Source organism: Anser cygnoides, chromosome 1 (assembly GCF_040182565.1).
Source record: "Anser cygnoides isolate HZ-2024a breed goose chromosome 1, Taihu_goose_T2T_genome, whole genome shotgun sequence".
Lineage (NCBI taxonomy): Eukaryota > Metazoa > Chordata > Aves > Anseriformes > Anatidae > Anser > Anser cygnoides.
In genome coordinates, this window is record NC_089873.1 from 193364761 (window position 1) to 193391699 (window position 26939).

Consider the following 26939-nt stretch of genomic DNA (forward strand, 5'->3'; position numbering starts at 1 on the left):
CATGTGCAGATTTTGGTTAAAAGTTCTTATTCAACTGTATTTAAATAACCTCATTTAAATAACCAAACATTTCAGTAGGATTCCCTACTCCTACATACCTATATTTAAGGATTTAAGCTCAAAGACTTCCTCTCAGCCCGCTCACCAATATTCACACCAGACCACAAGACTTTCACAACCTCAGTTCTACCTCAGGTGTTAAGTTCAGACAGCAAACAGGGAGAAACAGCAGGCAAACCCACGCAAGTCCTCGCACAGAGCTACGCGCATCACGGTGTTCCTTGCCCGGAATACATTCTTTCATAGTTCTCCACAATCCTGTTCAGTCTTAAGAGTATTTGTGTGGCAACAGCTACATCCAGGCTGCTGGGCTACAGTCAGAGCCAAAAATCTCTGAAATCAGACTGTCCCTAAAGTCAGTGCAACTACTCTGGGGAGTCAGCTAACCATGTATATAAATGTTTGTGGCACTACACAAAGTTACAAGTTTGGGCCCTCAAGGATTTTTAATTGCCTGGATGTTTCTAAGCTCTGCTATCAGCTGTTTTTTTTTTCTGTAAATGCTTTGAAATCATTTAGAACAAACCTGTCTGGATTTTTCATTTCCAAAGGTGGAGCGGGACCTCTTGCTTGGCCAAGAGGATCAAATAAAGAACCTGCAAAATTAACACAGTACTGAAAATTGTAAAATAACATCTTCATCTGGCAGACAGCAATTTCTACAAACCGTACCTCTCATAGCTGCCTTAGTGTAACCTGCAGCATGCACTGCTGTCATGGGTCGAGAAACCCCATCCTTAAATAAAAACAAAGAAACATTGAGTGTTTGTAAAAAAACAGACTGTGGACAGTATGTGCATCAGTTACATATTACAAAACCTTTAAACACAACAAACAATTGTTACCACCTCAGAAAATTGCGTATTTTTAAACTGTTTTTATCGACCTGTGTATTTCCCAAACATTATACATTATAACTGTCCACAAAGAAGAGCAGCAAACAGCATATGGAAACTAGAATTGATACAAATATGCACTGAAAATTGTACATGTATTCACAATACTTAATTTCACACATTTTTATTTTTAGAAAAATCTTAAGAATTGCTGGTCTTGAGATCTGTAATGTGCTTTAGCTTACTGTCTGTCATACTGTTTCAGAAAGCAGATTTTTTTTCTTTTTATTACTAATTTTACACTATTTTTAGACTTTGCTGGTAATCAGAATGTTTGATTTGATTTAAACCAAGAGAGACAAAAAGAAACTAGAAATTTTCTGTATTAGTAACTTACTATCAGACAGTTCTTCCCCAAAATGTCTGACCCAACCCCAATACCATCGTATTAAACTAAAAAAAGTCAGGCCCCTGAGTGCAACTCATAAACCTTAATGGTTTTGACCACCTGGGACCTCCGCCCACACACCCTACCCATAGGTCCAGGAGCTTTATTTAAGCTCAGCCCTGGGCTCCCAGCTCTTCCCTGGTGTATGCTGAGGAGTACTGTTTTCTATGTTTGCTATAACACTTCTTTAATCCAGATTTCATCCAGCAGAGTGACTTCCTGGATTAATCTCAGCCTTGCTGCCATGGATGTGCCCAAGGGTCACTGCTCCTAATCATGGCCCACGCATTGAATTTTTGGCTTGACCTTGAACGTGCTCCATCTCCATTACATTGCCTTATTTTCTGGACTTTTAGTTGGACATAGCCACCATTTCCATGTGGAACCTACTTGGCTTGCTCAGGTACTGTGGGACTGTCTGGGCTGGTGAGGCCCCCTGCACTGCTGTCCATGTGATTTCTTCCTGGGCTCCTGGTTTGGCTTGGCTTCCCTTCCACTAGGGAGCAGCCCCATTCCTAATGTTTTCTGATAATTCCTGTCTCCCACCTGGACTGACACAAAGTGGATATATATTGATATATATTTAACACAAAGTCAATAAGTTTAAGGATGGTGGTGTGGAAAGTCATGGATGTGTTGCAGTAAATTCTTTCTGAAGTACAAATACATAAGAAAGATGTAAAAAAAAAAACAGAATTTTCTTCTTCTTTCAAAGAAAAGCTATTCAATGTATGTCAGGAAGTTTTAAAAACAATTACAGTGATACTGGCTCCGACTATGTGCTCAGATAACATACTCAACAAAAACACATTTGCTGATAGCAGTAGTACTTTAAAAAAGTACAAATTTAAAATAATCTTTTGTATTCTTATTTCAATTAACTCTTAAATATTTGTATCAAACCCAAACATGTAGCAGACATAACTGTTGTGAGACAATATAAAACATAAATACTAGAAACGTTTACCTGTATAGCTCCTGTCATTGGTCTTCCCATAGATGAAGTTAAAGTTGCCTTTGACTACAAAAACAAGGAACTTGTTTGAAACTAGTATTCACAAGGCACTAGAAGCCTGAAAACGCCATACCTAGTCTTTCCACAATTTAGTTTTAAGAGCTTATTAAACTCAGAATTTCTTAGTAGAAGTCCCATTTACATTATTCATGTGTAACATACTTGTGCCTGGTAAACTTGAAGATGTGGACCACTTCAGTTAGCATAAATATTTAATACTGTTTTTATGTATTTGGATATTTCTGCCAGGCTTTCAAAAGATGTAAATTCCATGGAAATTTCTAAGGCAACAATATTTTCCAATATTAAATTGTTGAAATTAATTTCAATTATTAAAAATTATGCATTTCAAAATCCATTACAAGTAATTTACACAAAACACTGCAGTAAGGTTCAGAGTACGGCTGATACAAGATTACAAACTGTAATTCGTCTATTTTGTTATGTTTTGGACAGCCTCCAAACATCATTTCACTGCAGAGTTTTTTTGCACTTAACTACGAATTTTGGGGAGAGATTTTGTCATACTTTCATGCAGATTTATTTTACAATAAACACAGATATGCTTTGAAACTGCCAGTGGCTATCTTTTCCATTAGCTGACATGTCACATATTGTCCTTTGGTATTACTGTTAGAAGTGTAAAGGAGTAAATGTATGAAACACTAGTAAATACTAAAGGTTGCTACACATACAATACAAATAGACAAAAATAAAAGGTCTTCAGGCCATGAGAAAATATTCCTGATTTCTACCCCTAAGTTTTACTGTTTTACCTACTATCCATCATGTATCATGATTGTTTTTTTCTCCTGCTTAAGGCTGTATTTACATTAATAAGGATTGTGGAGCAGGAGAAGCAAATTCTCAGAGTGAAAGAGGTAGTATCATGGACTGGACAGTGCTTTGGGGGTTTCTATCTCTAGGGTGGTCCTGCAGACTGATCCATTACTGGTTGGAGAACACTTGATCTACTTCTAGACTGCATCACTTGATTTAGCTTAATTCAAAAGAGCATAGTTTGCACACTCCAAGACCGGTCTGTGCACTTAGAAAATTAATAAATAAATGTCTAACTGGAGATCTAAATGTCTAACTGGAGAAAATTTAGACACGAGCTTTTTGCAAGGGATTAAATGATAAACTTAATTTTTGGCATTTTTTTGGTAAATATCTCACTTTCATTATATATACAATAGAACAAAAACCTACCCCAAATGCAGTACCTAAAGGTCTCGAAGCTGATGTACCGGGAATTTTGGCTGTCACCTGGAAGGGAGAAAGAAAGCAATGAACAACTGTGTGTTGATTAGTATTTTTACACAGTTAATTTGTAGAAATAATGCTTCAACTGTTATACAACTTGTAGAAATAAATTATTCTGGCAAATAAGTAATGCTAATCGGACAGTTTCACCTCTTCTTTAGTCATACAATATGTACCTCAAAAGTGCAGGTACCAAACCTGTATTTAGTTTTGAAAATTGAGAGGGGTTATGTCACAGCTAAACGAAAGTAAGAATTGACGTAATTTACATGAGTATGGAGGAAAAAAAATCAGAACAACACATGGTTTTCTAGATTACACTTTCTAGGATGTATCTCAACCTTAGTATAATGCCAGGGCCAGTAATTGTCTGCATAGAATATTAAAGTCCTTTGATAATATTTAGTTTTGTTCTTTAACAATCCTTTATTTAATTTCAAACATCAATACATGTTTCCAACCAAAATTCCTTGTTTGCTGTCTTCCAGCTTAACTCCAGAACTTAATGGAATTAATATTATGCTAATTTTTTACTTAATTTTCTATCAATATTTAAAACACATCTTCATGTTAGTAGTAGACAAAAAGATAAGAGACAAACTTTGCTTGGGTATCGGAGCTAAAATTAGAGCTAGGGCTCTAGAGAACTTCTACACTAGTAGTGTAGAAGTACCTGGAGTACTGCATTTGGCTCTGGGGGCCCCAGAACAAGAAAGACATGGACCTGTTAAGTCAGGTCCAGAGGAGGGCCATGAAGATGAGAAGGGCTGGAGAACCTCTCCTGTGAAGACATGCTGAGGGAGCTGGGGTTGTTCAGCCTGGAGAAGAGAAGGCTCTGGGGAGACCTTACAGCAGCCTTCCAGTACCTAAAGGGAGCCTACAGGAAAGCTGGGGAGGGGCTCCTTGTCAGGGAGTGCAGTGATAGGACAAGGGGAATGGTTTTAAACTAGAAGAGAGTACATTTAGATTAGACATTAGGAGCAAAATCTTTACTCAGAGGGTGCTGAGGCCCTGGCACAGGTTGCCCAGAGAAGCTGTGGATGCCCCATCCCTGGAGGTGTTCAAGGCCAGGCTGGATGGGGCTTTGGGCAACTTGGTCTGGTGGGAGGTGTCCCTGCCCATGGCAGGGGTTTAGAATTGGATGATCTTTAAGTTCTTTAAGTTCCCTTCCAACCCAAACCATTCTGTGATTCTATGATATATTTTAATATGTACTTACAGGGGGTCTTCTCCCATGACTTGTTCTTGCTGCCTGTTGAAAACCTATATCATTTTCTAAATCCTAGAAAGAATAAAAGAACTTCTTTAAACCTCACCATCCAAAGCCACAATCCCAGAACATTTTGACTACTGAAAGCAGACAGGTAAAAAATGATTCTTCTTCCAAAAACACTTGATAACTGAATGATAAGTTTTACTGACAGTAAGTAATGATTTTAGTTGGTCTACCTTTTTTGGTATTTTAGATTAAGAAATCTTCATTATTTCCTGAAAAGTGTAACCCTGAGGACGCAGAGCTTAAGTGATGAAATATAACTTTTTTTTTTCTGTCCAAAAGCTTACTCTTAGTTGTTTTTCTGAATTTTAACTGACATCAATGTCTGTCATGCCCATGCATTAAGATATCTCATGTCATTGAGGTTACGCTAAAACTCCCATTGACTTGACTGTAGGGATTTCACGCAGAATGCCAGGGAAGTCTGGTAACGTTAGTCCTGCTTTAGGTAGGGTTGTGGGGTTTGGACCAAAATACACTCCTGTTCCCTCTTATTGCTCCAATTCCACTACACCAGCAGTTTCCAGAAAGGGGTCTGCAGGGTTACTTGGCCATCCCAGATGCTCTACTGGTTGCATAGGGAGCTGCAGGGGGGGGGGAACTCTACTCATTTCTCATCTCCTTCAGCTGCAGCACAGTAAGAGACCAATGACTGGTAAGCTGCCTCTTTTATCAGGAACCTTGCAGCTGCACACCACATTGCATGTGAATATGAATATGGACTTCAGATAATTAGAATTTAATAAATTATAATCATTACAGTGTATTAGACCTGCTACAAAACCATTTTGTTAGAGAAGGTAACTATCAGAAATAATTATTCCAAAAGATCCTGGTGAAACTTCATAATTCTTGCTAAATACAGAATATTTCACTTCAAAGCAGTAGTGTCCTTGCACATTACTGTACCCAAGTTTGTACTTAAAAATGAATCCTATGTAAAGGAAAGGTGGGAAAGAGCAAGCACTTTTACCTCTGTGTCAAAAGTGGGATTATAATCATTGTAGCCAGAATAAAGATCATCTTCATCTTCCTCAGGAGCCAGGTGCACGTTTTGCATCATTTTTTCTGTGAAATAGTAAACATGACAAATATGACATATAAGATACATATATAAATCTTAAATATAATGGTGATGCCACCACCTCCCTGGGCAACCCGTCCCAATGCCTGACTGCTCTTTCTGAGAAAGAGTCTCCTCATTTCCAACCTAAACCTCCCCTGGTGCAACTTGAGGCCATTCCCTCTAGTCCTATCACTGGTTATCTGTGAGAAGAGGCTGACCCCCAGCTCCCCACACCTTCCTTTCAGGCAGTTGTAGAGAGCAATGAGGTCTCTCTGAGCCTCCTCTTCTCAAGACTGAACAACCCCAGTTCCCTCAGCCGCTCCTCCCAGGACTTGTGTTCCAGGCCCTTCCCTGGACACTCTCCAGGGCCTCGATGTCCTCCTTGTAGTGAGGGGCCCAAAGCTGAACACAGCACTCGAGGTGCGGCCTCAAAAGAGCCGAGTACAGGGGGACGATCGCCTCCCTGCTCCTGCTGGCCACACTATTCCCGATACAAGCCAGGACTGCCCACCTCCTGCTGCGGTAAGCCCGGGCCCGATCCTGAGCCCGGGCCCCAGGCCCCCTGCCCGCGTTGCCCGGGTGACGGGTGCAGCCGCGATCCCCTGATGCCCCGCGCCCGGTTGCCAGGAGACCAGAGCGGGGCGCATGCGCACAGCCGCCGCCGAAGCCTTTGCCCCCGCCTGGGCGTCTCTCCCCCGTGAGGGCGGGTTCCCGCCGCAAATGGCGGCGGGGGATGGAGGGCGGGGCTGGAGGGGGTTGGCAGGGTGCGTGCTGCGTCCTGAGGGCTAAAAACCAACACTTTTTGTAAACTTCACAGAAATACAATTCTGTCCTCCACTTCTTTTTTAGGACAGACAGACTTTTAAAGTGGATTAGTGTTGATCCCTGGGCTAGAGCTACATGTGAACTAAACTTCACTTTTTTTTGCTTCTTTTCGGACTTATTCTTACCTGCAAACGCTTACACATACACTTAATTTCCCGAGTTAGGTTGTCATAGTTTCAAGATGGGAATACGTGCTAAGGAATAAAAAGATGTGTCATACAATGGACATAACAAGCAAGTTTTGTTTTCCCCTATGCTTTCCTCAGCTTCCAGAAGAGGAACACAAAGCTCCTGTGAGGGATGACAGGCTCAACAGACTGCCTGCCTTTAGTCCATGGGATAATGATAATATAAATGGAAGTAAGATTTCTTATCTGCTGGACATTGCTTTGCTGTGTCTAGAAATAAAAATCTGATGAGTGACAGCTAGTTTGCCCACAACAAATCATTGCACTCTGTGAACTGAAATGATCCAGTGTTCAATGGAGACCTCTGAACTTGCCTACAGCATTTTGAGAGAGAAAAAGATTTATGAGGCCAATTGTAAGCTGCCCCTGCTGCCTGACACTGAAAGATATAGATGACACCTAAGAAAGCTACAAAGCCACTACGCAGCATGTGGTCAGCCAGGATACCCTTTTTATGGTCAAGGTTTGTGAGCATTACACAATGTCTGTGCTTTCTGCTGCTCACCTTCTTTCAGCCTCAAAGTCCTTTCAAAAGAGATAAGGCACAGAGGATACGAGTGAAAGGTCTTTCTATTCCGGCTCCCAGCAAGGGAAACAAAGATAACATAAAGAAGTATTAACACATTATCGCTTCTTGTATTAACTTGTTAACGTTCCATGCATGAACCACTTTCACACAGAAACTTTAGACTTGAGACCTTTGGACATGAGAATCTTTATCCCTGGCATTTCTGAAATACAAGTATTTTGCTGAGTAACAGACTCCAGGTGGAAAAAAATTTCAGGTGAATTACTTGCCACAAATTATGAACTTCAGGATAAAAAATACATATACACTACTATCCTCCCTTTTCTGCCTGTGACCCCTCATGTAAAATTAAGCCTATGTTTTTTAGATTTTCTGTCGGTCCCCAGACACACTCAGGCTGAGCAGCAGGTACATGCTGTAGCAGAAGCCCTAGCTCTGCTACCCAGCTCGTCCATCTCAGGGACCTGTGCATACCAGTGCTCAGTGCCTTGCGGTGTTTTCAGCCCAATTCTTTAGGGCACTGGAGAAAAGGAACTCCATGCTAAGGAGTCAGGGCACTTATCTTGTAAATAAAACAGTGTCAGGACACAACTGGAATCTGACTGTGCTCACATCAAACTTCCTTACCCTCCAAAACCAGCTGTTGGAAGATGTTCCTGGCCTCTATTCCCAGACCATACAGGGAATTGTATGGGAGAACAATAATTAGCTAACACTGTAATGGGCTACGTTAACAGCAGAGAGAGTTGACTCCAGCCCCTGGTCCAGCACTGTGCATTGCCCACATTAACAGGCTTTATTTATGCTTCTAAAAGCTGTAACTTTTTTTATTTTTCGTGAAGTATAAGTAAACTTTAATGCATAAAGATTTAACACAAAACCTCAGTCTCAAGATCCACCGTGACAACACTGGGCCTTACTCATGGGATGGGATTATGAGACATGCTCTTCCAAGGTTGCACAATGGGGTGAAACCCAAGTGATACATCTGCCTTTACTGTTTTGGGTTAAGTCCTGAGGGTGACCTGGATTGTGAAGCTGTCCCCCAAAAATGTTAAATGTTACAAGCAGCCCAAGCAACATCATATGCTGTGAACTCCCGATCATTTTAAGATGTCAGCACTGTCACTAAATTAAGTTGTCCAACTCTTTCTCCCCCTTCTGATTTTCATTCCTGTCCCAGATCTGTATGCTGACTTACACTGCGTTAGCTGTTTCTGCAATTAAAGCATACTACAGATCTGATTTTGTTGTTGTTCAGTTAACTTTTAAGACATTGTGTTCCTGGTCTCATTGATTCAGTGAAAACTTTATGGCAGGTTAAGGAGACCACAGAGACATCCTCTTAAGCGAGGAATTTCCTTGCAGTTCAATAAATACATGGTGCATCTGTCTTTTTGCAGCACTGACGCTGCAAGTAAGGACTCAAACTGTTCCAGCAGCTACTAACTTGGGTTCAGGGGTTACTGGCCTCTGTCTGCATGTTGTAATCATTGTTGGCACGTGCCCTACCCTTGCTCTGTCGGTTTAACTGTTTGTCTGATCTACCCTGAAGCTGTGTTTTTCTTTTTTTTTTGAAATCATTCTGAATTGGAAAAGTATTTCTCCCATTAAAATCTTCTAAAAGTGAGTAATTTTCTAGCATTGAATTCTGGTCTGACCAAACGTTCAGAAGTTTTCTACTACCATGTGAAGACACTTCAACTTAACTGTCACACACAGTAAAGCTGCCATTAACCACTCCTCTCAAAACTTCATAGATCTTGTCAGTATACCTACAAAAATTGTTGAGGGGAAAGAAAATATGGAATGTGTTTAAAGTTAAAGCATTTCTAATACTTAACTTTTTCTTTTTTCTTTAGTTGACAATTTAAGAGTTGAGTAGTAATTGAACTTATTGGTAACAAATTTATTGTACTGAGAATTAAAAATAAAAATTAAACCCTTAATCAAGCTCTTCCTATGCTTGGAAGTTCAAACTTCACTATTTTGCTGAGTGAATTATGTTATGGTCCTGATACTCTGGGCTCATTTATCTCATCAACATAAACAGATACGTATTGCATATTACTTTCCTCTTTTTATCAAGCATATGAACGGTACAGGTGTCAGACCCTTTATACATTAGCTCATTATTCCTGAGCTGTTAAAAAATCTCTGTAGCACTTTTTAACATAAAGTTCTTCCAGTAAAGGTTTCCAAGCATAAAAAAAATAAGTCTTTTGTCTCTTGTAGGAGACTTAAACTTTATATTTGTGATCTCTAAATTGCTGTGCATAAATATATATAAATTATATTAAGAGAAAGTTTAAAGATGATGTTTATAGATCCACTCTTGCTGCAATGATAAGTACAAGGATCAGAATTTTTTCAGGGTTAGGTTCTCAATAAAGAATTAATTAGGTAAAAATATTGTAAAAGGTTATACTGAAAATTTTCAATAGCGTTATTCAAATATCGTTCCAAAGGGGGGATTATATTCATTATAATTCTGTCCTAAATATCAATTAATATTTAGCCTATTTATTAAAGCAAGTAAATTTATGTTCAATTTGAAAACAAATAGAAGTCAATGGAACCTCCTTATAATCCATGTTATAAGTAATACATATATTGTAGTTTGGGCTTAAAAGACATTTACAACAGGGAAATTATCTTGTTGATGGGTATTTCTACTATTATAAGATACAATTCTCCCTAGCTTTGCTAAATCATGCCTTTGCGTAATTTTTTACTATGGACTTTCCAATTGCTGCAGATTGTTCAAGAATCAAGTTCTAGCACTACTGGTAATATTTGCATCAGACCACTTGCACTGTGAATGACCACCTAAGTTAACTGCATAAACTACTAGCAATAATTAGAGTTATAGTTTTAATTGTAGTATAATTTTAAAGTAGTCACTAATTATAATTAGTGTGCAAGCCATTAGCTAGACCTCTACATAATAGGAATAAAGTTACTAAATTATTATTTGAGCTTATTATGTTTCCTGAACCATTAGTATCATAGTAGTAACATATCATAGCTAACTACAAAAGAAATGTTCACCAGAACAATCCAAATGTACAAGTAACATATTAAACCAATCTAATACTTAATGAGGGTGAACTATGCCTCTGTTTTCATCCTACTCCAGAAGTTCAGGCTAGGATACTCTGTATTTTTGAGGCATGTGATTCCCTTATTTTCTGCATGGGAACTCACCCTTCCATCTCCCACACATTCCAACCCCTACTGGTCCCAGCAAGCATTGGAGACTCCCATGTCATTTATTCCAAGACTCTCTTATAGTGCCCAGCTCCTCCCCTACAGTAATCCCACCTCCTCTCTGCAGCCAATAGGGGTTTTCACCTCCTCCCAGGGGGCTGCAGAGGAGCATGCTCAACAGAGACTAGAAACATGGAGGAGTCAACTTTGCAGCTTCCAAGATGACAAGTCAGGTCTGCTCCTACTGCTGTTGGACTTCAAAAAAGAATACAGAGGCTGGTGAGTGCATATTGGCTCCACATAGGCCTCTTCTGCTGCTAATTGTAAGCTCTACTTCTCAGTCTCTAATGGAGCCCAGGGCTTTCCACCATATTATTGGTAAAAGGTTTTGATGAAGCCATCAGAAAGGTTTTGATCTTCAGCCTTTGGGCTGAAGATATTTTCTGGCCTTCCCATGTGAACTGCAGGAGAGGGAGGAGAATCACTGCTCCTTATTCTTGGAGACTCCAAGTACTGGGCCTAAAAGTCCTTATTTTGCGCAAAAATTAAACTTTCTGGTTTTTCTTTTTAACCATATTGTCTTCCCTTGACCTATGCTTCTTACAATTTAATTCTCTGCATTCCTCTTTCATCTTGCAAACCTCTCTCCTATTCATGTGTTGACAGTTTGGGCTCACTGGTGAGTTTGGCCATTGGAAACAATGGGGCATGTGGCTGTTGTCATGCCCTAATAAAATAACTAATGCAGAGTTATGTAGCATTGTTACTACTACATTGAAGGTAATAAAATAGTTCGGATTTCATTACCATAGACCTCTTGTTTTGTTCACCAGCAGGGTGAAGGCCTTGTAATTGCTGTTATCACAACTATGATTAGTTCTCAGATAGTTCCTGTAGTAACCCCTCCTGAATTGTTTAACTGAGCTCTTCATTTTGCAATATCGATTTGCCCAGCTATAACTGCTTTTGTCTCTAAAAGTCTAGTAGTTCTTATGACAACTCCAGGTATAAATGCACACCTACGTATATCAAGGAATACTGAAATAACCAGTGGGTATTTCCAAATAAGAGTGATAGTGAGCTTGTTTTGAAAACCATGGTTCCCAAGCCCAAAATACATCAGTTTTATGTTCTGGGAACTTACTTTTTTCTTTGAAGTAAAAACTTGAGCCCACAAAGTATACATTGCTTCAGTTATGCTTTGTCTAAACAAAGTTCTTTGTAACACATGCCAAGTCATGCCATTTCAAATTAGTCTTCAAAGGAGCAAAACTGGTATTTGCTATAATCATAAAACGATGCTTTCTGTGCCAGCCTTAGCAAACTGTGAGCCACGAACTGGCAAGGCCAGGTTTCCTGCACACTGCCCTCTTACTTACTTCCGTCTTCTTGTGGCCCAGGTATCTCTGCTTTGCTCCTCCTACATCTAACTGCTGGCAGCTCTCAGGTCACACGTGCAGCATTTAGGTCCTGAGGTCACGAAGATACTGGCGTGGTTTTCCATCTGCTGTCCTATGACTAGTCCTCATGAAAGCTTTAGGAATTTACACTTCTGAGATCTCTGTTTCTGTGCTAAGTATGGCTGGACTTAGTGAAGTGCTAGTGAGGGTCTTGGACATACAAAATGATTATGTTTTTAGTTATGTTATGTTTTTGTATTTTTTTTCCCCCTTGGAAACTAGAAGAAATGATAGCCAAATAATGTTTCACTGAAATTTTTCATCAGTAATTACGAAACACTTATTCTGAAAAAAATGTATCAATTTTCAACTTGGTTTTCACTATGCCAGTAACACATAACTTACAGGTGGTTTTCAGCTATATTAAGAGTACAGTAATATAATCAAAGAATCATAGAATGGCTCAGGTTGGAAGGGACCTTAAAGATAGTCTAACTCCAAGCCCCTTGCCATGGGCAGGGATGTCACCCACTAGATCACGTTGGCCAAGGCCCCATCCAGCCTGGCCTTGAACACCTCCAGGGATGGGGCATCCACAGCTTCTCTGGGCAACCTTTTCCAGTGCTTCACTACCCTTACAGTGAAGAATTTCCTCCTAATGTCTAATCTAAATCTATCCTCCTTTAGTTTAAGACCATTCCCCCTTGTCCTATCATTATCTACCTGAGTAAAGAGTCCTCCATCTTTTTTATAAGACCCCTTTAAGTAATGAAAGGCCGCAACGAGGTCTCCCCGGAGCCTTCTCTTCTCCAGGCTGAACATTCCCAGCTCTATCAGCCTTTCTTCACAGGAGGGGTGCTCCAGCCCTTTCATCATCTTCATGGCCCTCCTCTGGACCTGCTCTAACAGTCCCACATCTTTCTTGTGCTGGGGGCTCACACCTGGATGCAGTGCTCCAGGTGGGGCCTCACGAGGGCAGAGTAGAGGAGGACAGTCACCTCTGTCCACCTGCAGGCCACCCCTCTGTTAGTGCAGCCCAGGACGCAGTTGGCCTTCTGGGCTGCAGGCATGCACTGCTGGCTCGTGTTGGGCCCTTCGTCCACCAGAACCCCCAAGTCCTTCTCCACAGGGCTGCTCTCAATGAGTTCTTCTCCCAGTCTGTGCTTCTGTCTGGGATTGCCTTGACCCAGGTGCAGCACCTTGCTCTTGGACTTGTTGAACATCATGCGGTTCACATGGGCACAATTCTCCAGCCAGTCCAGGTCCCTTTGGATGGCATCTCTTCCTTCTTTGGTATCAACCGCACCACTCAGCTTGGTGTCATCTGCAAACTTGCTGAGGGTGCACTCAATCCCATCGCCTATATCATTGATGAAGATATTGAAAAGTGCCAGTCCCAGGACAGACCCCTGAGGGACACCACTCGTCACCGGCCTCCTGGACACAGAGCCACTGACCACTACTCTATGGGTGCTTTGCTATCTTTGCTAACAAGTAGGCATTTAAAATCTTAAATTTTGTTTCTTTTCAGGAATATCCAGCATGATTACAGAGCAACATGCAGGTGAGTAGGAACTGTATAGAATTAGAAAAAATGAGTAACACAGCATTCCAGCAGAACAGCTGATACTATAGAGCTGTCAAGATTATTAAAAAATTATGTTGACATTCTAATGTCACGTTTTTTTCACGATATAAAAAAGTTTTTGTGCAAAAATCAAGGAAAGCCAACAAAAATATATTATTTATCAGGATTCAAGAGAAAAGTATTTTAACAGTATGAAATTATAAATTTTTACTATAATTTAATTACAATAAATATTATATATTATAATTTATTATAATAAATTAATTTATTGTGTTACATTTTATTATATTTTTATTATAATATTATTCCCTAATGAAAAAAAAAAAGGAAATATTTTGGACTTTGAACTTCATTTTAGAATTCATTTGTGCCCTCATCAGGAAACTGAGAGCTGTGGGCTTTGACACACTTTCTCGTACTTTCTGTGGCCCAAGCGTCATGGGATGGGGGCTTTGCTTCTTCAGAGAAGGCTGCAAATCCCAGGGCCCCCATCCTCGAAGGTGTTTCAGTTTCATCAGGAGCTCATGTTGAACCTGAACACCTGATGTGGCCAGCAGGGTCTATGCTTTTGGACAGTAGGGTAACTTGGGCCTCAACTTTAAGGCCGGATTTCGGCAGTGGTTGGGTACACTCCCTTCGAGGCGGAACGGGCAGGCTGTACCGCAGCAAAGCCTGCCCTGAGCCTGGAAGGGGCTGCCCTCCCCTGCTGCCTCCTGGCACGGCGTGGGGCTGAGCACACAGCTCCCGTCCTTCCCCGGGGGGGACCGCAGCACGGCGCCCCGTTTTCGGAGGGGACGAGCCTCCGTGTAGGGCCGGCACGGCTGCGGCAGGAGACGAGGCGAGCCCCGGCCGAGAGCCACCGGGGGCGGTCTCCCTCCCGTCGTGGGAGCGAGGCGAGGCCGGCCCGGCCCGGCCCGAGAGGCGCGGCCAGCGGTAGCAGGAGCCAATGGGGGTGGCCGCGACATGGCGGCCGCCGTGGGTGGGGAGCGGGCGCCTTAAAGGCGGCGGCGGTGGCGGTGGCGGTGGCGGTGGCTCGGCCGCGTCCGCCGCGGGCATGGAGTCCTCGCAGGTTGCCGTGGTCGGCAGGTGAGGCCTCTCCTTCCCCGCCCGCATCTGGGGGGCTCCGGGAGCCGGCTGGAAGGAACAGGCGGGGGGCAGCGGGGCAGCGCCTCTCGCGGCCGGCCGGGCTCTCGGTGCCCTCTCCGGCCCGGTGCTGTGCCGCCTTGGTGCGGCTGGAAGCCCGCAGGAGGCTGGGGGCAGGTTTAACAGCTGCTGCCGTGAGCGGTGACCAGCCCTCGGGCTTCTCCCGTGTGCCCACGGCGTGGTCCTCGGTTGGGCACGCCGCGGTGGGTTTGTCTGTGAAGGCATCGCTTCGTCCTCTTAGGCTAAAATTCGTTTATTTGAGCAATAACCTGGTTAGGCGACGCTGGCAGCGAGGCTGCTCGAGGTCGGAGGCACGTGTCTGGCTGCTGTCACGCGCCAGCGATGAAAACCCGCCGCTACCGGTGGCACTCGGTGACATGAAGAAGTGTCCGGAGAGCTGGGCTCTGTGCTGCCTGTCCAAGGAGGGAACCTGCCACCCATAGCAGCCAAAGCCAAGCGAGCAGGTCTGGATCCACGGGCTGCAGCTCTGGGCCCAAAATGACAGTGCCTGCCTGTCCTAAAGGAACGTCTTGGGGTCAAGTGCATCAGCATCACTGCCGGCATATTGCTGTCGTGCTACTGCTCCAGCGTGCAAGTCTGGTACCTACCACTGACTTTGTACGCTTGTTAGTGCCAAAGAAATCACACAATCCTGAAAATCAATATCAGAATAAATTATTTGATCAAATGTTGATTTTTTTTTTTAAGAAAGTTAATTTAAAAGTGCAGTTTGAGAGAGGTGATGTTTATAAAGATACTAATGGCTTAGATATACTTGTTTAGGGGTTCAGGTGGTCCAAACGCTTGTAGCTGAGAAGTATTTGTTAGCTGGGAAGTTATCATAGCTAACAAACGATGACCCATATGTTACTTTTCCATAAGTGCTTGTTCTGTAGTTTGCCTGAGAACTGCTGAGATCTGGGCTTGCTGCAGTGAAGATGTTTGCTTTTTCTTTTAAATGATCTATTTTATATAGACAGTAAATTCTCATTTAACAACACTAAATACACGGTTTCACCCTGCACCCCACCCCCAGTTATTTCCACTGATTCCTGCTATTTCCTGAAACTTCCTGTTTTGTTCCATTTTTATTCTTCTTTAACTAAATGCTGAACACGTTCCTGTTTTCTCTTCCTTTTCTTATCTGGCCTCCTGCTTTATCTCTGAATTTTTACCCCCCATATCATCGTTTACTGATGACCTACTTGCCTTTCGTTTTTCCAGTTGACAGACATTGCTTAAGTTTAATGTTACAAGGACAGCAATCTCAGAAATGTCAAGAAATGCATGTGATAATCAACACCAGTAATAATATTCATGGATATAGAGTTCTGTTCTTGTTGCTGTTAGGATTATTGTTTGTGATGTTACTTAATCTTGCTGTACTGTGTCTCAGTACTTATGTTTAAAGAGGCTAATGCCTGCTAGTAAAGTTACTTAAATTAAAAACCTGCATTGCTTTGATAGACATGATGAAATTATCAGTTACTGTACATTTCCTTTATATATTTCTTAATAATGGGCTACAAGTAATATTGCTTTATCACAAGATGTGGGCAGACTGCTCCTGCAGGCCTCCAGCATGGTAGGATGTTTCATCTAAAAGCAAAGGTGATGCTAGACATGGGTAGGTGGAAAAGTAGCATAAAAACCACGTGTTTTTTTTTTTCTTGGTTTTCACACGCTCATGGTATTTCCTGAATTGTGGCGGATCCATGAGTGCAGTAGCTGGGCCTTAGGTTTCTCTGATTATCTCTGAAGCAGGATCTTGAACTCCTGGACAAATGGGCTGCTCTCCGTATTCAGACTTCGAATTAAACAAATCAATTTCAAAAAAATGAAAAAACAAACCCTTCATAATGTGATTTCATGCACCAGTTCCAGGTTAGGATTGCAGCTGACAAAACTGTTAATACTTGAATCCAGCGTTCCAGAGTAGCAGTTCCTACTCTTTAGAATTCTGCTAGCCTTTTTCTCTTTTTTTTTTTCCTTGTTATCTTTCTCCCAGCACTCAGAATCTGCTACACAACTACCAAAGGATATTGCTTTGTTACAGAGAGAGGTTGGTTTCTTATCAACATGTAAGTGATTTTTGGATCGATTGTTGTAGAGTCTGGACTGTTTTAGTTCTTGCACTGCTTGTTGTTGGACCTTCTCCAACCCACCCCAGATAAATGCTACTTTATTAACTGGTTAACATTTATTTCCTTTTCAGCGGACTCATTGGTCGCAGCTGGGCCATGGTGTTTGCTGCTGGAGGCTTCAAAGTGAAGCTTTATGACATTGCACAACAACAATTAACAAGTGCACTGGAAAACATACGGTAGGTCACCTGACTTGAAATGACTGACGTTGCAATGAATCTGTGGGATTTCTGTAATTATGAATGAACAGCCTCATCTTACTATTCAAGAGAATATAGATTTTAAGCATTAAAGAAGGCTTTAACTTAAAAGTACAACTCCTGTTAAGATCAGAACTGTGCCTCTAAATCTCTCAATGACACTTCTGAAGAGCACTTCAGTAATTAAATAATGGTTTAAGACCTTAAATTTAAATCCAAGTTCTTGAAACCATGTCTTCCATGATTAGGTTATCTATAGACTAAGCTTGAAATACAGGAGCATAAGAGTTTTTGCATAGAAAGACAACAAGGACTTCTTCAGAACTCGAAAGAGGCTAATACTGATTGCTAAAGAGACCTACTGTGATTACCACTTTTCTATAACTAGATTTTAAAAAAATTCTTAAAGTAACATTTCAGCATCCTAGCAGAAGAGGTGGCTAGTTCTATTAAAGACACAACTGCTGAACAGCTACAAGAGAGGCTTGGAAGCACCTTTAGAAGTTGTGAATTTGAGGACTTGAACATGAGAACAGTCAAAATGCTTCAGACAGTAGCCCCCTAGTCCTTTTCTGTTAACCCTGTGGCACTACAGCTGAAGCCCCACGCTTTGGAAACATGGAGCTGCAAATTCAAGTCCTGGCTGTCTGTCCTCCCTCCCCTGACCTGTAGTGCCTAGAAGTTGCTTATGTACTGAGTGACTCTTAACTATACTTCTTCCAAGTATTTCTCTTAACCTTGCCTTGAACCTGTGTAAATCTTTTTGCAGCCTCCTTGCCAAGGGACTTTGTGTTCTGCGGGTTTATTGCTCGCTGTGTGAAGAGCTGTTCTTCTTGTTTGTTTTGAACCTGACTCCTCAGGTGCTTTGTTTGACCCCTAGTTCTTATGTTAGAAGGGACAGTGACTGGTTGGTTCTACTCAACCTTTTTTTGCCCATCCTGGAAGTTTAGTGCTTGTGTATGTGAGAGTGTACATTGATAGAGTGGTTCTGTGTCCAGCCTCATATTGCTATATCAGCATTTAATGCTGAAGTTCAGATTGCTTCCTGATAAGCTTCCAGCTAAGTGCTTCAGCCCTCCTCTCTTGCTGTCTTGCAATGTGACATGTTAGCTGCTGTGCAGCAGCCTGTATGGGGATTAAGTTGTACCTAAAAAGGGATTGTGGTGTGTTGCTTTCGGTAACAAGGCTTACAGCAAAGAAGAGTGACTTCAGGAGCTCCTGTACACTAGCCCTGTTGTAGGAATTTAGATGTGAAACAGTATGTTATGTCTAGTGAGATTTTTTTTAAGTAAAAAGTTGGTAGTGAAGAAAGGGGGAAAATCTGTTACTTACAGTTTTTTTTTTTTGGATGGTTGTGGTTTTTTTTCCATTTCATCAAAACTCTCAAGATAAGTGTTAGTCAACCCTAATGTCTCTGTTACTACACCTATATGATGGTACTTTAATTTTTTTTTTTTCAGAATTGCTGTCATAGCAGTAGCCACGATGAGATTCTGGATTTCTGGAGTTGGGAGGGGACTTGTGGTCTGCATTAGTAAAGCTAGCACTCACCCCATTTTTTTTCTTTTGCTGATAGCAGAATGACAACTGCAGTTTTCCAAGGATTTCAGGTTGGAGAAGAAAAACTAATTATAGTGTGTAGTAGGGTAGAGAGGCATTTGGGTGTGTCAGTGTACTGTCCTGTGCCTGCACATGCTGTTCAATAGGAGTTCAAGGCAGGTTTTGCCTTTCAAATAAGGTGTTTTTAACTCAACCTATAATTAACTTATGTATCCTGGCTGTTGTAACATCTTAGTTAAAAAGTCTAGTTTCAATAAAACATAGTGTTCTTTTTTTTGACAAGAACACAAGCTACGTAGTTTCATCAACCAGTATTTTAATGATTGTATCTATCCAAATACAGTCAAACTTTTTTTTTTTTGCACTGGTTTCATAGCACACAATCTGCAGTAAATCCGTCTGGATTACTGATATGATACTTCTATAAGAGCTGGAGCTTAAGTAGGTAATGAAGGCTTGTAGAAGAGAGCAGCAGGGACTGCCCGTGGAACCTTTATGACAGAGCCAGCTGGTGGTTGCTCCTCTGGGTTTGCTGGGATGTGCTTTCCGTTCTCTCCACATTGCTAATAATTTAGGGAAGTTCTTAGATTTGACTGTGTGGGTTTTTTTGTTTGTTTGTTTGGTTAGTTGTTTTGTTTTGTTGGTGGTTTTTTAGCTTTAGTATTGAAAAGAGTTGTGTTCCGTTTTAGTTTAAAGTCTATGACTTAGTTGTATGTCCTTTACATATTAAAGAAAAACTGAAGAATACAGAGGACTTCTTAGTTTTATTGTCCTAAACCAAGGAAAAGTGGATTTGAGTAGTACACAGTAGCCACGTCTACAAGGAGTAGAGATAATTTGTTAACTGTTATATGATTGACTTTTAGTACGTTGACTTGTAACTCTTTCTGGATTTATATAATCTGTGTTTCAGTAGGGCACTTCGGGATTCATTAATCTAATGAATCCAACTCTCACAGCCGTTGTGTGCAGGCTTGCAAGAGGACTGGCATGGAGGCTGGGAGGGGCTTGCATTGAGGATGGGACCTGCATGTATCTGTGGGAAGTCTGAAATGTACTGTCACGTTTTTCAGAACACCTGGTCAAAAATGAGACTAAACTGTGATATTTCCATCTACTGACACAAATGGAAATAAGTGTCAGGTTGCCACAACGCCAGTAGGCCAGATATGGAAAGGAAATGAGAGTGTGGTTATTGAGGCCTAGCGTGGTACAGTAGATTTCCTACATACTTGTTGATACACGCTTGGTAGTCAGTGCCCTGACACAAAAAATGACTGCACACGGGATTGAACTGGGTGTACCATTAGCATTATTAACCAGTGTCTGCTCTAACGGAACAACCTCTTCCGGAGAAGAAAACAAACTATCGAACAGCTTTATGCCCTGCTTGACCTACTGAAAGAACCTGTACTAACTTGCCTCAGAAAATGTAAATTTACATATCCAATATGCTTTCTTCAGAGTCCATGTAATTCTGGTTTGAATGCAAGATTGTTGAGCTTTAAAATAAAGAGATTTAGAAAAACAAGTAGTGCCCTGTTCCTGGAAGTAATCCTAAAACATACTGTGTGGAAATGCTTTGGTGCATGTCCCCCAAAAACACTTTGACTCTTGTAATATGTAAACTTTTTTCAAATAGTTACCGTGCTACTGTTATAAACATAATCACATAGCTGATAAAGATAGGTAAAACACAGTAAAATGCTGTAATAAAAAGATAGTGAAGCTGTAGAATGAATTCTATATGGAAAAATAAGATGGGATGTTTGAGACTAGTCTAATTGTTTCCCAGAAACAGTTCTAGAACGGTAGCTTCCTCTAGCCACCCTTTCCACTGGGGAGGAAAAGAGTTTCCAAGCTCTTCTAAGGAACTGGAAGGCAGGGCAGGTTGGTAATGCTACTTCTCAGAAGTTCTGCATTCAGAAATGCTTTAGCTGTCTCCTGAGACTTAACGGTGGTGATGGTGTGAAGAGGTGCTGTGGGGCTTTTCTACTCGGTCATGTGAGGGTGGTGATGTACTCATTCTGTCCATGCCCTGAGCTCTTGCTGAGCCACTTACATTTGGAAGTGGTAGAGCCAAGTCCCTTTAGGCGTGGTGTCTGCTTCCATTCTCTTACGGTCCTTTCCCCAGCTGTAATAATAATAGGATATTTTCAAGATGCAAAGAGGACTTTCAAAGCTTTAAAGTTTCCTATTCGTCAGCTGATGAGACAGGACATAAAAGATTGGGAGACCTAAATACATTGCCTTTTTCTGTGGTTGAAAAAACAAAAACAAAAACAAACTTCCATCTGTGTCAGTGTAATGTTTCTAGATGTAGAGAGTAGACTTGGCATTTACTCCTTGAGTGTTTGCAAGTCAATTGAAACAGTATCCAAAGAGAAATGCTGTCTTTCTCCTCATTCCTGTGTGGCAGCCAGTTCCCCTTGGCAGCTCAAATATAAGCTCTAAATAAGACTGACTTTTGCAATGACAAAGGCTGTGTTTTGAGAACAGTTACGGTGTTGATGCTTGCCTGGTATGCAGAAGTAACAGGTTATCTGACAAGGTGATGAAACTTCCATTCCTGAAGGCTTTCAAGGTTTGGCTGCGCAAAGCCAAGGTTAACCTCATCTGGTCTAAGCAATAGTACTGCTGCAGGTGCAAGCTGGACTTGAGACTTCCTGAGGCCCCTGCGTGCCCGTGTGTGCATGTGAACCTTTAGGAGGTCTCAGAAGTCAGATCGGCTTGCATGCGTTGCCTTGCTTTTATGCTGTGCACCAGCTGCTCTGGAGTCCTTTGCTTTCTGCCTCTTCAAAACTGTGCCAGAGGAAGATGAGCAACTGTCCTACTTTAATGTACAGACACTTCTGTGGAGAAAGTGCATTTGACAGCTCTGGATCTCTCGTGTCTGGACCAGCTTGTCCTGCTGTTCTGGGTGGAAAACTTGTAATGTGTAAGTTGTATGCTCATATTCAGTTTGGGGAAAGCAGGAAGAGAGGATTTGGATGAGAATACTTTCAAACGGCCACTTGCAACTCAGTATCAGCAGCTTAGTGTTTGGCCATTGCGTGTGTAGACAGCTGGTCCTACTGTCAGGGGCATTTGTTTGCAAGCTTGATTTGTTGTGTCTCAGGCTAGATCTATGGGGCTGGTGATGTGATGTGGGTTCTGTGGGGTTTTGTTTTTTCCTGGAGGTCTTTAAAAGACGTTTAGATTTAGAGCTTAGTGATATGGTTTAGTGGAGGACTTGTTAGTGTTAGGTCAGAGGTTGGACTCGGTGATCTTGGAGTTCTTTTCCAACCTAGATGATTCTGTGATTCTTTCCATTCCAGCTATTCCCTCATTTATCAAACAGCAGTAGATAGCAGTCTGGTGCCATGACTGGTTACTGGCTCTGGTCTTTGGGCAAAGGTGGCTGGCTGAAGTTGTGAAGAAGCATTTTTGGTGTTGCTTCTTCTTCGCCTCCCTTCCCCTTGCTGATCTGGTCAGTAAGTTGTGATTCAGTAGTCATTAGCTATAGATTCCATACCTTACCTTGAAGTAAATAACAGTTCGGTTCCCAGAACAGTGTTGACATGGGCAGTCCTGTACAACAGAGAAGCTCTGGAGCTTGTTGAAGGGTGGGCTCTAAAAGGAAGCAGTATTTTCTTACGAACATGAATTCACCATTCTCTGAAGACCTTATGGGTACCGAGTCAAATTCTTCAAGCTGTTGCTTCATGTGCACCATGACACAACTGCAGAGTGAAGTCCTGTGGTGTGTTCTCCAGCAACAGCTGCCATGGCCTTTGAGTCTGTGATCGTACTCGGCGATCATCACCCCGAACATGAGGCTGCTCTGAATGAAAACTCACCCAGTAGAGGTCAGTGGTGCACTGCTGTATGCATAAACCAGTCAGTTGTGTGCCTTAATGTATGGTAAGTATGGGGAAGCTCTCTTCCATTGATCACACTTCTTCTGTGGCAGTCTAGTACCCCAAGGGAATGTAAGTAGGGTTTACCATTTGGAAGACTTAGAATTCATTTGTGGAAGAAAATAACCAAACTGTCAATAAATATATTAGTGAAAGGGCAAAAAAAATCCGCTAGGGAAAGGGGAAGCCAAAATTGAAGTAGTGCATTAATTGCATTTCATGTTCTATGTTCTAAGTAAAATTTAAATTGCAAGCTTGGTGATGTTAACAGAGGATTTTCTTTGGGAAGAAGAGGGGGTGAGGGAGGAATGATCTAGCCTCAAATTCTGAAGAATGAAGACAGTAGCTTTGTAGGTTAGTTAAGAAACTATATTCTCTGTGCACAGCGTAGTGCGTAATGGCTTGTGGCAGAAGCAGGAATGGGTGGAAGGTCATCACTGGCAGAGGAAAGAAAGGAAAAGAACAGGAGACAGGTGCTGCAAACTTCAGCAAGAGCTTGTGGAAGATGAGTAAATGCCACATATGTTGCTGGCTGTTTTGAATCCCTCAGTTACCAATCATGGTATGGAGTTTCAGAGGACCAGGAGGAATGTGGAAGTCTAATACTGCACAGAAAGTGAACAGGAGCTTCACCTCCTTTGTAGAAGGGCACAATTCTGTTGTGGTCTCTTCAAACTTTGCTTAAAAAAAAAAAGGTATGGGCTATGGCAAGAGGATGCTGGATTCAGGCAACTGTGCATGTGAAATGGACTTCTGATGAATGGATATTTGATGCATTCTGAATTAATTGGTCCCCTACCATTTCACCTCACAAGGAATGCATCAGGAGCCAGAAGTTTGGATATTTTAGTTTAGATGCTCCTGTCCCTTTACACACGAAGTGCTGGCATCTTTAGTGTGCCAGAAGCCTTAGAAAGTCAATTAGAGCTTTTGCCTAGCTATCCGTGGTGTACCCTGGCAGTTTGTAAAAAGGGAGCTGAAGTGTCCTGTTCCCCATCCCTTGCCACACAGATTACCGAAGAGTCAGAAGGCTGTGCTTTCCAGCTGTCCCACTGCTGTTTGTCAAGGAGCTGAGTGGGGAACTTACTGAGAAACTTGATGGATTTTCTGCTGATTTCTGTGGCACTAACCAGGGTTTTTGGGTATAAATCCGTATTTGAGAAAAGAAGCAAAAAGCTGATAGAACTCTGCATCAATTTTGAACTACACAGACTGATAGAAACGTTAGTATTGGTTTAAAATCCAAAGGACTCCAGAACAGCAAACATGACAGACCTGGGCAGTGCCTGAAAAGTGCATAACTCCTGGCTTCATTTTCTAGCTAAGAACTAACCTTTTCAAAGGTGTTGTCCAATGTAAACAGAATGCCATGCCTAGCTGTTTACTGAGGCATGCTCTTCCTAAAACAGTTTAAAAAAAACATTGTCAATGATCAGCTGTTACAAAAATAAAATATCAGAACTTGCACCACAGAAAAGATTATCTGGAGTTAAGTATTGAAGGATTTCCTTGAAGAGGAGAAAGTTAATGCTTGTAGGAGTTAGCTGTGTGTGTTTTATAGCTTTTTTTTCTTGTGTGTATTTGAAAGTTGAAATGTGTTTATTCTGCACATGTTAAAATGTGGGTGCGTATTCTGTTTTGGAAGGTAGAGTGTTAAACTTTACCAATTTCATATAGAATTTCAGTTGACATCTTGCCTACTCCCAAATTATAGGAAACACTTTGATTGAAGGTGCAAAGTCCATGGAGATTAGAAGGTATTTGCCTCTTCTGGCTCTTGTGCTAAACCAGGAGCAGAACTGGTCTATACACTAGTGACTGCTGCAGCGTGCTCCTTACCCAGACTTTCGTGGTAAGGTGTTGCAGCTCTGGGGTGGTGTTGGAGAGATGCATTAGGAATTTGGATTGTCTGCTGGGAAACAAATACTCTCCTTTACACTACTTTCAGTGGGAGGGAGGGCATCAAAGTAACTTGCAGGGCAGCAGGTGGTTATGACCTCTTAATAAAGCCATGATGGAACTACTAGAACCTATACTTGTATTTTCTTGGACACAATCCAGCCACACAGTTGCTGAAGTAAAATTCTGATTCTCTGGAAGCCGATGGTTGATTTAGTGAGCCATTTCAAGCTGAAGGTCTGAAGGCCCATTGAATCTCTGAGGTTTGACTTCCTTATGTATAGCTCAGTAGGAACTGGGTTGTCTTTAAATAAATCTCTGAAAACTTTTATCTTTGGTAGCTTCAGAATACTGTGGTCTAAATGGCTCATTCTACCTATTTCTCCATGAGCGAAAATAGCTGCTTCTGTCATAAGATGAGAAAGATTGCATATTTGGGTGCCTAAAAAAGATCAGGCAAATGTACCCAAAACACTTTGTTCTCCCTTCTCTAAAACGAGAGCTGAAGGTGATTGCCTCAGATGTACATGCTGACAGGGTAGGTGAGATGAATCCCCCTCAGTCTCTTTAAGAAATCTGGAGGAGGAAGCTTAATATTAGATCTGTGGGCTCAAGACTTGTTGACAGGAAGGAGCTCTAAATAAAGGGATGGCCTGACGAAGTGTGGGTGTGTTATCCCACACTGCTCAGCCGGCAGCCTGAAGAGCGTAGAGAAGAAGAGGAGGAGAGGCAGGGCAACCTACATCCCTTTCCCTTAATTCGAAGTGCTGCTTGGAAAAATATTGATGGACTCAGGGGGCCCCATCTCTTCTGAGGTCTTTAGATGCAAAAACAAATCCAGTGGTACTGTTTGGGTATGAGGGGGGACCTGGGCAGGCTTACTAAGGACTGGGTTGTGGCTGGATACAGAGGTCATCTTGGTCTATATAAATATCTTCTACGCATTTAACATGCGCTGTCCCAGAAAGCCCCTTGCGAAGACTGTCATGTCTGTGCTGCAGTCACTTAGAAAAAGCATGATGGATCCCTGGTTGTTTCAATATTCAGCTGTGTGATTCGTGTAACACAAAAATACACTAACTTTTTCTTTTCAGGCTGTACAGCTTCTCTGTTTGCTGTGTCTTTTCCACCCTCCAGTTGGGTGCCAAGTGCAATTTACTTGCTGTCTAAGGAGGCATTCAAAAAGAAGCCAAAGTTTCGGAACTTGTTTGGTAGGGAGAACAGAGGATTATTTTTTCTCCCACTGCTAATCATTAGCTCCATTTCCTCCTCTTCAGGATGAGCAATTTTTGCTGAATAATAAACAAAGGTTTTAGAGGAGTTCTGCCTTGAGGTAACCAACAGATTTAACTGTAATAATGGCTACATCAAATAGCTTCAGGTTGATTGTGATGAGGTGCTTTAATCCCACTTAATTTCTGTGGAAATTACACCTCTCAATTACTTATACAATTTTGAGGCTTGCTCTTGACTTTTGAGGGTTTTAAGCTGTGGAGGCACTTTCTCAGGTGGTGTGTCCAACCCCAGCAGTCGTGTACTTGAAAGTTCAGTTCAAACTCTGGCCACTTAGTTTAATAACTACAGGAATTTTCAGACATTTGCTCTGTAGTCATTATCTGTGCTAGGGGAATGTATTTTTTTAGGAATGACTCCTGGCAGTATGGGATGTATTTATTTATTTTTAATACAGTTAAACTGATCCTACAGAGGTGTCAACAAGAGCTGTTGTTTGTAATACTAGAGGAACTAAATTAAAGATATCTCTATTCCCATTAAATGTAAGTAGAAAAACTCTTGCTGATTCTGCGCTAGTGAAAACGGGCTTGAGGCGGTGACAAATTTGGGACTAGGAATAAATCTTGCAGCTACCCTGAAGCTGAAGAGAAGAAAAACCTCAGCAGGGAGAAATGACCGAAACTAACCTTTATATTCTTGAGTATAAATGTTTGCTGTGGCATATATAGTGTTCATATCACTGGGTTATTAAGAAGCTTTTATTTAAAAAACAAAAAAAGTAAAGGTGGCTTAAAAATGTACTTAAAGATCAAGTACTTATATGTGTCTTGTTTCTGTCAGGAAACAAATGAAAGAGCTGGAGGCGTCAGGATTCCTGAAAGGATCTTTGAGTGCAGAGAAGCAGTTGGCTCTCATCAGCATCTGCACAGACCTGAAGACAGCAGTAGAGGGTGCTGCTTTCATTCAGGTAAGCAAAGATTTAACAACAACTAGCAAACAGTTTAAGAAAGATGATGAAAAATTACTGTGCAGTAGGTGGGCGGTAGAGTTCAACACCCTGACCCTGTGAGGATGGTTGTGCTTGTTATGATTAAAATTCTTTCCAGCCTAGTATTCCAGCAGGGGAGATCGTGTCTCTTTGCAGGTTTGCC

At 41.7% G+C, this 26939-nt stretch overlaps 2 protein-coding genes across 7 annotated transcripts in view; one reads left to right on the forward strand and one right to left on the reverse strand.

Annotated features, from left to right (window-relative positions):
• IFT88 (intraflagellar transport 88) overlaps nucleotides 1–10737 on the reverse strand; it is a 51760-nt gene extending 41023 nt beyond the window's left edge. Inside the window, exons 1-7 of one of the 4 annotated variants that reach the window (XM_066989775.1) lie at nucleotides 10717–10737; nucleotides 5875–5969; nucleotides 4845–4907; nucleotides 3572–3628; nucleotides 2312–2365; nucleotides 733–796; nucleotides 587–656 (exon numbers count right to left, since the gene is read on the reverse strand). In XM_066989775.1, the coding sequence (XP_066845876.1) occupies nucleotides 587–656; nucleotides 733–796; nucleotides 2312–2365; nucleotides 3572–3628; nucleotides 4845–4907; nucleotides 5875–5969; nucleotides 10717–10735 (422 nt within the window). In that variant the 5' untranslated portion in view covers nucleotides 10736–10737. Of the gene's footprint in view, nucleotides 1–586; nucleotides 657–732; nucleotides 797–1734; nucleotides 1864–2311; nucleotides 2366–3571; nucleotides 3629–4844; nucleotides 4908–5874; nucleotides 5970–6478; nucleotides 6631–6917; nucleotides 6946–10716 lie in introns of those variants that run through there. The other 3 variants (XM_066989776.1, XM_066989774.1, XM_066989777.1) reach the window with 3 other exon arrangements.
• A 22-nt stretch (nucleotides 10738–10759) lies between these two features.
• Nucleotides 10760–26939, forward strand: part of CRYL1 (crystallin lambda 1) — a 63409-nt gene continuing 47229 nt past the window's right edge. The window contains exons 1-4 of one of the 3 annotated variants that reach the window (XM_013188169.3): nucleotides 10760–10998; nucleotides 13651–13683; nucleotides 17066–17173; nucleotides 26629–26755. In XM_013188169.3, the coding sequence (XP_013043623.3) occupies nucleotides 10775–10998; nucleotides 13651–13683; nucleotides 17066–17173; nucleotides 26629–26755 (492 nt within the window). In that variant the 5' untranslated portion in view covers nucleotides 10760–10774. Of the gene's footprint in view, nucleotides 10999–13650; nucleotides 13684–14636; nucleotides 14794–17065; nucleotides 17174–26628; nucleotides 26756–26939 lie in introns of those variants that run through there. The other 2 variants (XM_066989778.1, XM_048046995.2) reach the window with 2 other exon arrangements.